The sequence below is a fragment of the Pan paniscus genome, chromosome 9 (genome assembly GCF_029289425.2).
Source record: "Pan paniscus chromosome 9, NHGRI_mPanPan1-v2.0_pri, whole genome shotgun sequence".
NCBI classification, from domain to species: Eukaryota; Metazoa; Chordata; class Mammalia; order Primates; family Hominidae; genus Pan; species Pan paniscus.
In genome coordinates, this window is record NC_073258.2 from 118165902 (window position 1) to 118178466 (window position 12565).

The window sequence follows — 12565 nt, forward strand, 5'->3', positions numbered from 1 at the left end:
GTTCTCCCCTCTTCTCAGGTGCTCAGTGCTCTGGGGCTATTGAAGTCGGCCCCATCTTAAAGCCCAGCTTTTGCCCCAGAATCATGAAATGAGAATCTCTGGGGTTGAAGCCTGGCATCAGTATTTTGAAAGTTCCCCAGATGATGCCGACTGGTGGCCAGCGTTAGGAACCATTGGTATGAGCGAATCTACTTTCAGGTGTTTCTGACCTAATGTGTCCCCCATGCCCAGGGTGCTGCATTTTCAGAGAGGATGAGCTAGCAGGAGGACATTGCTTCCTCTAAAGGAATAGCTTTCTGATGGTGAAATGCTTGGTCTCCTGATGGGAATAGGGAAATATCATTCTGCCCTCCGGACTGTTGGTTTCGCTCTGTTGGGGCAGGGTGGGTAGGCTCTGACTCAGGGGGGCTTTAGTCTCAGACCCTAGTTTTGGGTTGGGGCATCAAGAAGGAAGCTTGGAAGAATGCTCTGCTTCTTCTTTATTCTGCTCTTTAGGGGACAGAGGTCAGCCTGGCCCCTTCTCTGGGAGCATCAGGGGCCATGTCCTTTTTCTCAACCTGGTGCGGGCTCAGGTACCAGCTGGCATCTTCTCTGTGCTTGGAGAGCAGGCATATTCCTGCTTCCTCCTAACCCTCTCCTCCTGGAGAGACTGGGCCCTTTGATGTGCTAATCAGAGTGTGGGGTTCTCTCCAGTCATGGAAGAATGAAGACTTAAAAATCCTCTAAATCCTCTGCCGCATGCACGTTAGGATTTCTTAACTCCTCAGCCTCATCTCAGGTAGATGGTGGACAGGTTCCAGACTAGAACACAAAGGCAGTTTGGCTCCTGCCCTTTTCCCAAGAAATTGTAAAGGAGGAGAAATAGGACCCAGGTGTAGAGGGAAGAGAGAGGGGTTAGCGTGCCAGGAAGAAGGAGGAAGGCCAAGGGAGAAGCGTGGATGGGGAGACAGGTGGGCAGACAAGTGCTCAGACAGGCCAACAGGTCAACAGAGACCGGATGAGCACAGCATCGGTCAAAAGGAAGGAGAGGCCCGATATGCTGAATGGCCCATACGCCTCTCGAGGAGCTAATGGGCAAGAGGAGATGGCGGGGATGCAGGGAGCCTGCGTGGACCACAGGACCAAAATGGGGCCCGGGGCAAACAGAGGGACCCACAAACCCTCTCTGGCAGCCCTGGCTCTGCCCATGGCAGGAATCTGTGCCCACTCCCCTCTGCTGGGGCCCTCACCATCCTCCAGAGTGGTGGCATTGATCTCGCTGGAAGAGGGCCCCGTGCCAGCCCGATTGAAGGCCTGGACCACCACCCCATACTGGGCGAACTTCTTGAGGTTGTCCAGGGTGTAGACCTCGCTGTCCCCCGTGGCCTTCATCTCCACGATGCTGTACTGCCCGTTGCTGCCGGGGCTGTTCTCTCTGTAGCCAATCTGGTAGCCCCGGATGACACCGTTCTGCAGCTCCTTCTTGGGTGCCTGTGAGCATGGGGTGGGGGTGGGGACAAAGAAATGGCAACATGCTGAGATGATGCTCTTAAAACCAAAGTCAGATCATGTCACTCCTCCGCCCCAGCCCTTCAAAGGCTCCCGTCTCACTCAGAATGAAAGCCAAAGTCCTTACAATGGCTACTCTGCGCTGTGTGACCCGACCTCCCATTACCTCTCAGATCCTCTCCTGTGCCCTCGCTTCCTGCGCCCCAGCACTCTGGCCTCTTTGGCCGCATCCCCATCTCAGGGGAAACACTCCTCCCCTCTGCCGCGTCCTTGCCGAAATGCCTCTTCTGAACGAGGCCTTCCTTAACTCTTTATGTAAGACAGCTCCCTGCCTCTCTCTGGCACTCCTTATTTTTCTTCCCGGTTTATTTTCCTCCACAGCACTTAGCATCATCTGACAGTCTATAAATTTCACTTATGCATTAGTGAAATTTGCCTGTCTGCCTGCGTTAGAACGGAAGCACTGTGAGGACGCTTTGTTACTGTCGCACTCTCCGTGTCTAGAATGGTGCCTGGCATACTATGGGCCCTCAATACATATTGAATGAATGAATGAATGAATGAATAGGGATATCATTTGGCATGGGTTCAGGGGCCTGGGGAAAATAGAACAGCAGACAAAAAGTAATCAGATGGAGAGGGAGGTGAGCAATTAGTTTGAATAAAAAGAAAGAGTCCCAAGATACCACTTCACATCCATTAGGACGGCTCTTATAACAATAATGGAAAATAAGTGGTAGTGAGGATGGAGAAATGGGACCCTGTACATTGCTGGTGGGAATGGAAAGAGGCGCCGCTACCATGGAAAAGAGTTTGGCAGTTCCTCAAAAAGCTAAACATAGAATAACCGTACCATCCAGCAATTCCATTCCGAGGGTTTATGCCCAAAATAATTGAAAACAGGGATTCAGAGAGATACTTGTACACTCATGTTCAAAGCAGCATTATTCAGAATAGCCAGAAGGTGGGAGCAACTCAAGTGTTCACCAGGAGATGAGTGGAGAAGCAGAATACGATAGCGCAATACAATGGGATAGTATGCAGCCATGAAAGGGAGAAAACACTGACATCCGTCATAACGCGGATGAACCTTGAAGACACTGCACTAAGAGAAATAGGCCAGACAAAAAAGGACAAAAGCTATTTGTCCGATTCCACTTAGGTGGTACTTAGAATAGTCAAAATCAGAGAGAAGAAAATAGAGAGGCCAGGTGCGGTGGCTCATGCCTGTAATCTCAGCACTTTGGGAGGCTGAGGTGGGTGGATCAATTGAGTCAGGAGTTCGAGACCAGTCTGGCCAACATGGTGAAACCCCATCTCTACTAAAAATACAAAAAATTAGCTGGGTGTTGTAGCACACACCTGTAGTTCCAGCTACTCAGGAGGCTGAGGCAGGAGAATCGCTTGAACCCGGGAGGCGGAGGTTGGAGTGAGCCAAGATCGACAGAGTGAGACTCTGTCTCAACAAAAGGAGGGTGGAATAGAGCTTTCATGGGGAGCTCATGGTTCATGGGTACAGAATTTCAGTTTGAGAGGATGAAAAAGTTCTGGAAGTGCTAGTGGTGATGGTCGTACAACATTGTGAATGTGCTTACTGCTATTGAGCTGCACGCTTAAACATGGTTCAAATAGTAAATTTCAAGTTATATGTATTTCCTTAAAACTAAAGAAAAAAAGATCCCTGACTTTCACCTGGGTGCAGCCCCTCTGGGAACTCTAAGGCTGCAGTGCCCCAGACACCAAGGCCAGGGATTGGGGAATGGTGAAGGCTGAGGCCCGAATGAGCCCTGGATGGAGGCACAGAGATGGCAAGGACTTGGAGGTTAGAAGGGGGCTAGTGGGAATGAAGACTGAGCCCAGTCAGCCAGGTGAATGGAGAAACTCCACTGGCATCGGTCTGGGGCTGGAAAACACTCTCACCCCAGGCTCGAACCCTGATAGACACCCAGCCAGGTGCGTGCACGCATGCGCGTGCACACACACCCCCTCTCCCCGCCGCCAATATATCCATTCACACCCAGAACCAAGAACACGTATCCAGACCCATCAAAGCACACATCTTAATCCACACCCCCACTCCCAACCAGATACATTTAGATCCGCAAATAGAAACTGGCTCCTTTAATGCCCGGGCCTGCCCATCTATAAATTGAGACAGAACACCCCCCCAGCGCATTTAAAAACAGCTTGAATCGGGGTTTTAAAGACAATGAAGTTAATTTAAAAGCCCACCTTTTATTGTACTAAAAAACAGTGAGATAAAAACAATTAAGTTAGTAAAACAGCCCTGCTGTTTTTTTTTCTAGTCAATGAATGTTTTAAATGAACTGCATTTTTAAGCTCACTGTTAATAAAATGAAGTTTTTAATTTAACATAATTGTTTTGAACTCACTAAATAGGTGTGTGTCTGTGTGTGTTTAATTGACTTTACTCTTTGTTGCTGCTTGAATGTTTCTCTCTGCACTTGGGCAGTTCTGCTTGCTGGTCTGTAAGTGGACACATTTTTACATTTGGGTCTTGTATCTACACATGTATGTCTATGCACACACACATACACACAGACATCCATTATAGATACAAATGTATCTTCAAGAGCCTGAGACCTTCCTCTTCACATCGACCCCCATTCTCACGCTTCATGTACGTGTATCTATACTGACACACATTGAACATCATTATACTATGCCACAGATTGCCTACATGCCCAGAGCTATGTATACCATGATATATACCTGCACACGTGACCACATCCACATATACTGACAGGTCTCAGACAGGCATGCAGGCACACCCCAATCTATCCATCCAGATAGATTCACGTATTTATACAAATCTTCACAGATCCTTCCTGCTTCCTTCCTCTCTCTTTTTTCCTCTCCTTCTCTGTCCCCCGCCTCTCCAAACAGCCACAGTCAGGATTTAAATCAATCTTAACAATATTTCTCTGAAGCATTAAGAAATCAATAGGGCTGATTGCAAATTTATGTCATAAAGCAGGGGCGATCCATCTTGTGGAAAGGGTCTTAAAATGAAGTGACTTATCTTCAAGTGAATCTTTATTTTTCATTAATCTGTTTCTCAATGTTAAAAAAAAATCCCCTGAGAAGTCAGCCCAAAATTTATTGACCAGCTGGTTCATTCTGAAGTTCTAACTTTCTAATCAATTTTATTTTTCATTATGAGACTTTGGAGAAATAAATCTGATTCTAAATTTTTATCGACCTGTGGGTCAGAGCTTTGTAGCCCAATGTTTCAGTATTTTACATATTTATTCATCCCTGCCCCCACCTCCTGGCTGCCTTGGAGTGTTTCTAGGATACAGGTCCACAGCCAGGACGCAGCCAAGAGTTTGGGATTGGATGCCCGGCCTCACCCCACTTTCTGAGGAGAGCCCTGGAACCCAGATCTGAATCTGGAGAGGAACCCTGGCTCTAGGTATCCACTAGGTGGGCTGCCCCCAGGAAGGACCAACTGCCCAGCCTACCTTGCTTTCCTCTTGGTCATGCCTCTGGGAGGGAAGGAACCAGGCTGCTGCTATGTGTGTGAGTGTGAGTGTGAGTGTGAGTGTGCGTGCACATGGTCTTAGGAAAAATATCACTAGGTCCTTCTGAATCTCTCTCATTCTCAAGTCTACCTTTCTAAAGAGCCCAGAAGAAGGACTCAAGCACCTGGGCTTTTCCTGTCAGGAGGAGAGTCAGAAAGTCACCGTGGACAATTGGTCCCTGATGAAGACAGGCAACCCCCGAGCCCCACTGTTGAGATGGGAAAGCTCCAGGAAGAACACAGAAGGCCCTGAGAATGCTCTCTGATCCAGAGCCCTGTGCAGTGGCTGTGGAGGGAAGAGAGGCTGGGGCTGCAGACTCTGTGTTGCAGTCTGAGCTCTGTCTCTGCTAGGCAGGCCACCTCACATCTTGTCTCCATGGCCTCCTCTGGTGGAAGGGGATAAAAACGTGCCTTCTGTCGCTGCTCCCCAGGAATGAGGAGAGGGTCAGATAAGTTGGTAAAGAGAAAGCACTTGGAGACTGGAGGATGCAGTGAGACAGGAAGCCCCTGGATTGCCAGCCCTTCTATGCCCATGGAGGGGTTTGGTGGTAGGGCCAGAAGATGCCCAGGGAAGCATTTCTGAGTCCTGCTCAAGGTCATTCTGTTCTGTTTCCCTGCCCAGCTGTGGAATCTCCCCTAAGATTTTCCTTAAGTGACAGATGCTTCAGTCACCCCCTATATTTTACAGGTCTTTGCCCTTAGAAATGGCTATAGCACATAGTGGTCTCTTTTCTCTACAGTTTCTCCACTCTCAGAGGTAGGGAGGGCAGTTGTTTTCATGCTGATGTTAGAGAGGAGGAACTTGGCACAAAATCAAATCTACTTCCAACCTTATTACAACATGTGGGGTTTGGAGGACGGGCCAGCACCACCGAGGAACCATCTTCCCTCCTTGGCACTGCAAGTTTTTCGTTCCACCCCAGGCAGAGCCTCCATCAGAGAACCAGGGAGGAGAGGGAAGTGGGGATTATTGTGCTGGGGGGACCTGCCTTTGCCTCCCTCTCCTTCCATCTCTCAAATCTCACTAGGTTTAGTGACAAAACAGACATGGGCATCATATAAGACTAGAGACTAGCAAGCCTGCTGGGAGCTTTCGTCCTGGATTGAGGAGAGAGGAGGCAAGCAGACATTCCAGGGGAGATGCCTTAGACACACTTACCTTCCAGGTCACCTGGATGCTCTGTGAGGTCACTGGCTGCAAGGTAACATCCATGGGGGGCCCATCAGGAGCTGAGCAGGATAGCGGGGAGGAGAAACATTACAAGTCAAGACTTGGAAGAGGAAGGGGTTCTATGTTCCCACTCCCACCCTCCTGAGCTGGAGGGCTCCTGGGGAGAAGACTAAGCTCAGATGCAGATAGCAGAGAACTTTTGTTTGAGTTCCCCTGAAAGTAACATAGGGTTTCAATTTCCTCTTCATTCTCTATAATTTGCTGAAAATATAGCAAACAATGATAATAAGGTACTACTGTACATTCAGTAGGATGGCAAACGTTTTTAAAAGTTGAAGAGTATGAAGTGTCTACTTCATAAAAGAATGTCTAGGCTGGGCGCTGTGGCTCACACCTGTAATCCCAGCACTTTGGGAGGCCAAGGCGGGCGGATCACGAGGTCAGGAGATCGAGACCATCCTGGCTAACAGGGTGAAACCCTGTCTCTACTAAAAATACAAAAAATTAGCCGGGCGAGGTGGCGGGTGCCTGTAGTCCCAGCTGCTTGGGAGGCTGAGGCAGGAGAATGGCATGAACCCAGGGGGTGGAGCCTGAACTCTTATCCTCTGATCATGGGAGAGAAAATTGGCACAACACTTTAGAAAACATTCTAGCATTTTTTGTTAAAGGTAGAAGTATTTGCCTGTTTGATGACTCTGTAATTCTACAACTGCTTATATCCCCTAGAGAAACTCATGAACCGGTACACTAGCATACAAGAATGCTTATAGCAGTATTTTTGTAATAGCTCCAAGCTACAAACAATCTAAATGTCCATCTACAGTAGAATGGACAAATCCCCTGTGGTATAGTCATATAATGGAATACTATACAGCACTGAAAAAGCATAAATGATATAGCTATGCTAATGACATGAATGAAATTTGCAAAAGTAATATTGATTAAAACAAGCAAGACACGGAAGAATAGATGAAGTATGATGTCATGAATACATTCTACTGGAAAATAGGGAAAACTAAGTTATACATTTTATTGCATATACACTGTGGTGACAGTACAAAAAAGAATGAAAATTAGTATCACAAAAATCAGGATATTGATTACTTCAAGAGGAGGGGTGGTGTTATGACCAGAAAGGGGTACATGGGGGACTTCTGCCATGCTGGCTAATTGATGATGAGTGTTGGTTATACTCATTGTTTACCTTATGCTTGTTTATAAAACTGCACATATATGTCACGTGTATTTTTCTGCATTTTTTTTTTTTGAGATGGAGTCTTCCTCTGTCGCCCAGGCTGGAGTGCAGTGGTGCGATCTTGGCTCACAGCAAGCTCTGCCTCCCAGGTTCAAGCGATTCTCCTGCCTCAGCCTCCTGATTAGCTGGAACTACAGGCATGCGCCACCACGCCCAGCTAATTTTTGTATTTTTAGTAGAGACAGGGTTTCACCAAGTTGGCCAGGCTGGTCTCGTACTCCTGACCTCAGGTGATCCACCCTCCTTGGCCTCCCAAAGTGCTGTGATTACAGGCATAAGCCACCACTCTCGGCCTCTTCTGCATTATTTTGTATTACATGATAACAAAAGAAAACAGCAAGATAAATCTTGTTTAAACTTTCAAGAAAACTCTATGATGAGGGTCATAGAAAATGATCCAGGCCCTAGTACCCTATCTTGCAGATAGATCTTTCCAGATGCTGGGGCCAGGGGAGTGGGGCAGAACCACAGATAGTTCCCCCAAACCCAGTATCTAGAACCCCGCTTGGAAAAAGGTCAAATAGGAGCCTCCAGTGATCCAGAGGTGGACACAAACATCTGTTAGGATGCTTTTCCCCACCCCACCCCCTTTAACTGCAAGCTCTTTGCCAATGAACAGGATCGCTGTAGGCCCCTGGTGGCCCTGATCCCTGAGGCCATGGGCAGGGCAGGCTGGGTGAGGTGCTCACCGGCCTCCTCAGTGCTGATGGTGAGCTCCTTGCTTGGTTCACTGCGGCCAATCTTGTTGAAGGAGTACATGCGGATGCTGTAAACAGATGCCGGGTGCAAGTCCACAATGTTGGCCTGGTTGATGGTGGGGGAGATGTTGCGTGTGGACTGCTTGAAGTCCCAGGAATCTGGAGAGAAGACACCTATGTCAAAGCATGGCCAGGCAAACTCCAGGACCCCTTCCCAGCCTGAAGTACCAGTACAACCCAATATTAAATTAGATGCCCGAGGGGTCCAGCTCACACAGACTGCAGAGAGGGCACAGGCCTGAACAACTTCACAGACGGTGCAAGGGGTCTGTCCCATGCAGCTCCAGCTTGGGAGAAGCCTGACTCTCCTCTGCCACTGGCCAGCCTGTAAGCTCAAACTTCAGGCAGAGGTCGGACGAGACGTTCCCCAAGGTCCCTGCCAAGATCACCATCTGTTTGCTATCCCTGAGGGTCTGACTGGCCAGTGCCCTTCTTCCTGGGTCTCCCCTCACATCAGTGACCTGGTCTAACAGTGAGACACCCCATTTACCCAGTGGCCCCCATGCAAAGCAGGAGGCTAAGTCTCCTCTCCTTTTCTCCTCCTTTTGTGTGTGCTTCTGTATTTCTTTTCCTTGTGCACTTGTGAGGTGATGAACTTGAGTGTTATATGTCAGGGTTGAGGGGGACAGGCCAAGTACCAGAGTCACCAGTCCAAACCCTACCCTCTTTCCTTCATCGACAGGAGGATGGTTTCAGAGTCATTAGGGTTAGGGGCCACCAAAGAGATTAACACGTTCACGATTTATCCAGGGAGACTGGTAGTCTACCTCACGGCTGATGTTTAGCAAAATTGTAGGAGGTGGAAAATACCAGATAAATACCATTCAGGTGTGACTAAACATATTGTCATGATGAACACTCTGCATCTCCAGAGGAATCCAGTCATTTGTTCAATATATTTTTGCTGCGCACCTATTAGGGGTCTCCAGAGGAAACGGGAAGGGGTTGCAATTAAAAATGCCTCAGCTAGGACCTTCCACACCCGGGATTCTTAACCAAATAACTGTTTTGGCACCTTACTTGGAAAAGAAAAAAAGGCAAATCACAAGGAAACAAGCTGATAGTAGGGCTGAAAAATGTTCCCAGGGCAAGTCCAGATGTCACTATTCCGTCTAATTTTCTATGCCTTTAAATCCACAGTAGAGTATCGTGAAAAATTCTCCATAGAAAAGATTAAGTTGTATTCACCACAGTTTAAATCCTAAATCAGGAAAGGAGGCTAGCACATTCTAGAAAGACTAAAAAAATTTTTTTTGGTTAAAACTAATGCCTGATAGGCCAGGCACAGTGGCTCATGCCTGTAATCCCAGCACTTTGGGAGGCCAAGGCGGGTGGATCATTTGAGGTCAGGAGTTTGAGACCAGCTGGGACAATATGGTGAAACCCTGTCTGTACTAAAAATACAAAAATTAGCCGGGCGTGGTGGTGGGTGCCTGTAGTCCCAGCTACTTGGGAGGCTGAGACAGGAGAATTGCTTGAACCTGGGAGGTGGAGGTTGCAGTGAGCCAAGATCATGCCACTGCACTCCAGCCTGGGCAACAGAACGAGACTCCATCTCAAAAATGAAACAAAACAAAACAAAACAAAAAAACTTAATGCCTGATAAATCAGGAGAATTGGTTCACCAGAAGACAATGTCCCAGGCCTCCAATTTCTGGTTAGTTGAGATCTTGATGGTTTGCAAAACACCACTTATAGCTGCTCAGGCTTAGCATCTGTGAAGGGCACCGGCCCAGCTCCCCATCTGTAGTTTTGCATTTAATTCTTTGGTTTCACGAGCCAGAGAAACAAAATGGCAGGCTGTTGGTGCTTAAAAACACATTATTTTCTCTTTGTATTTTAAAACACCCTAACCACGGGAGGGTCACTTTGTGGTTGGCAGGTTAAGCTGGAATTGCAAATATGCAGGCTCCTACCTGCTGTGGGCACTTGCTTGTGGGTTTGGGACAGAACAGGCTAGTCATGTGGAGGCAGGTGCTCCCTTCTCTCTGTGGCATCCTGGGAGCTGGCGCCAGCTCATAAGTCACATCTGATGTGCCCATGTTTATAGGAGAGGGAGAGGGAGCACAAGTCAGTGCATTCATTTTTGATGAGTGCACGCAGAGGGAGGAGACTGGGGCGGTGTGTCTGGAGAAGAGGCACTAATATTTACCAAGCACCTGCAGTGTGCCAGGTGCAGCGTTGGGCAATTTAAATGCTCGCCATTTACTCCTCACATCCTCCTGCGACATCAGTGCTCCATCTCCACAGCAGAGGTGACCTTCGCGGCACCAAACCCAATTTCCCTCCTGGCTTTTTGGGTGTATTCAACACTTGGACCTCTCTCCCTTCTTCAGGAAACACCCCCCCACTCAGCTCCATAATAAAACACTCTCTGGCCTTTTGCTTATCTCTTGGGCCAGCTTCTCTCTGTCTCTGTGCAGGTGCATCCCCCTCTACCCTACCAGGAATGGTTCGAGTTCTTCAAGCCTCCACCCGAGGCTTCCTTCTCTCTTGCCATGCACTTTCCCCAACCATGCATTCTATTTTCATCTCTGCGCAGATACCTCCCAGATTAATATCCAGCCTGGGCCTCTCCTTCCGACTCCAGACCTTATAGCCAAGTTTTTAGTTGACGGCTCATCTTGGATGTTTCATGGACACTTCAAACTCAACCTGTCCAAGACAGAACTCTTGACCATACACCCTGCTTACCCAGCAACTTCCTGGGTTCTATCTTGAATGGCACCACCATTATCAATTTCTTGACTCTTCCTTCTCCCTTTCTCCTTATCAAGTGGTATAGCTTTTGTGTTCTGTGTCATTCCTTTTTTTTTTTTGAGACGGAGTCTCACTCTGTCGCCCAGGCTGGAGTGCAGTGGCGCGATCTCGGCTTACTGCAAGCTCCACCTCCCGGGTTCGTGCCATTCTCCTGCCTCAGCCTCCCGAGTAGCTGGGACTACAGGCACGTGCCACCACACCCAGCTAATTTTTTTGTATTTTTAGTAGAGATGGGGTTTCACCGTGTTAGCCAGGATGGTCTCGATCTCCTGACCTCGTGATCTGCCCACCTTGGCCTCCCAAAGTGCTGGGATTACAGGCGTGAGTCACCGCGCCTGGCCTCTGTGTCATTCTTGAATCCTTCCGCTTCCCTCCATCCCCATCTCAACCTCAGGCTTAGCCACTGTCATCCCTCCTTAGACCAGGGAAATGGCCTCTTCCCTAGCCCTCCACGTGCTCAGCATACCCTGTTTCTTTCATCTGTTCTCTACACTGCGGCCATTGTCCGCTCTACAAATACAATCGAGCTCCTCTTACAGGTGAGCATTCCATCTTGGCCCTGAGAGTCTGAGAGTAGTCTTCTCAAAACACAAATCTGATACTGCCATTCCTAACATAAAATTCTTCAATAGTTGTTCCTTGTTCTCAGGATAAAGGTAAAATTTCACAACCTGACCCAGGCCCTGCAACATCTGGCTCCTGCTCACCTCCCAGCCTTATCTTTTTCTATTCTTCTCCTCCTCTGAACTCTTCCAGCATTTAGAGCCCCTCCTCAGTCCACAGTATCTTCTTTCAAGGGTTCACTGTTTGGTGGTAACTGCCCAAGGAGATGCTAAGCTCCCTGAAGTCAGGAGCCATGTCTAAACCTTTGGTCCTCTCCCCAATTTCACATGTGTTGGGCACTTAAAATGTGCTGTTGATTTTAAACCAGAGCCACTGTTTTTCCCCTTTACTTGGGACTTGAAGTTCCTCTGCACTCTGTGGCCACAGTGTACTCTTTGCCATTCCCCTCCTTGCCTTGCTCAGCTGCAAATCACAGGAAGGTTGGGTGGGGGAGTGTCCTGGAGAACAACTCCTTTTTTTTTCTGCGTTTGCCGCCCGTAGTTTGCAGGTGGATTTGACCTTGTGTTCCCAAACCATCTTTGGTGTTAGCACAAAATAGCTCCCTCTCCATAACCTTTCCAGGCTAATGCATCAGAGTCAGATCTGGAGGTCTCTGGCTGATCTGCCAAACTTGATCACTGTCATCTCCCTGACCCTGAATGGCTGAGACCAGGGGCCCTATTTTCTTCCTTTTCCTTTTCAGTTCTCAGAGTACTGAGCTGGCTTTGGTGAATATTGTCTCTTTTAATATTCCCTTTCATATGAGCCTGGCTTACCCAGATTAACATATTCCATTAAGGGCTCTCTCTCCCTTTCTTCATCAAAGGGTTTATGATGCAAAATATTCTTCTTAAAAATAAGGAAGCGGCTGGGGAGATGTCAGTGCCTTCTGCTCTGTGGGCTGCTTGCTGAGAGGGGACTGGGAATCTTTGGTTTTTCAGGAGATACATTCACTGTAGAGGGGACGCAGCTTGGAGAAAAGCCAC

General features: G+C 48.2%; 1 protein-coding gene across 2 annotated transcripts in view; it reads right to left on the minus strand.

Annotated features, from left to right (window-relative positions):
- Positions 1-12565, minus strand: part of DSCAML1 (DS cell adhesion molecule like 1) — a 369345-nt gene that overhangs the window by 35967 nt on the left and 320813 nt on the right. For both annotated transcript variants that reach the window (XM_034933797.4, XM_034933798.4), the window contains exons 15-17: positions 8148-8315; positions 6192-6262; positions 1230-1470 (exon numbers count right to left, since the gene is read on the minus strand). In XM_034933797.4, coding sequence (XP_034789688.1) covers positions 1230-1470; positions 6192-6262; positions 8148-8315 — 480 coding nt within the window. The remainder of the gene's footprint in view (positions 1-1229; positions 1471-6191; positions 6263-8147; positions 8316-12565) is intronic.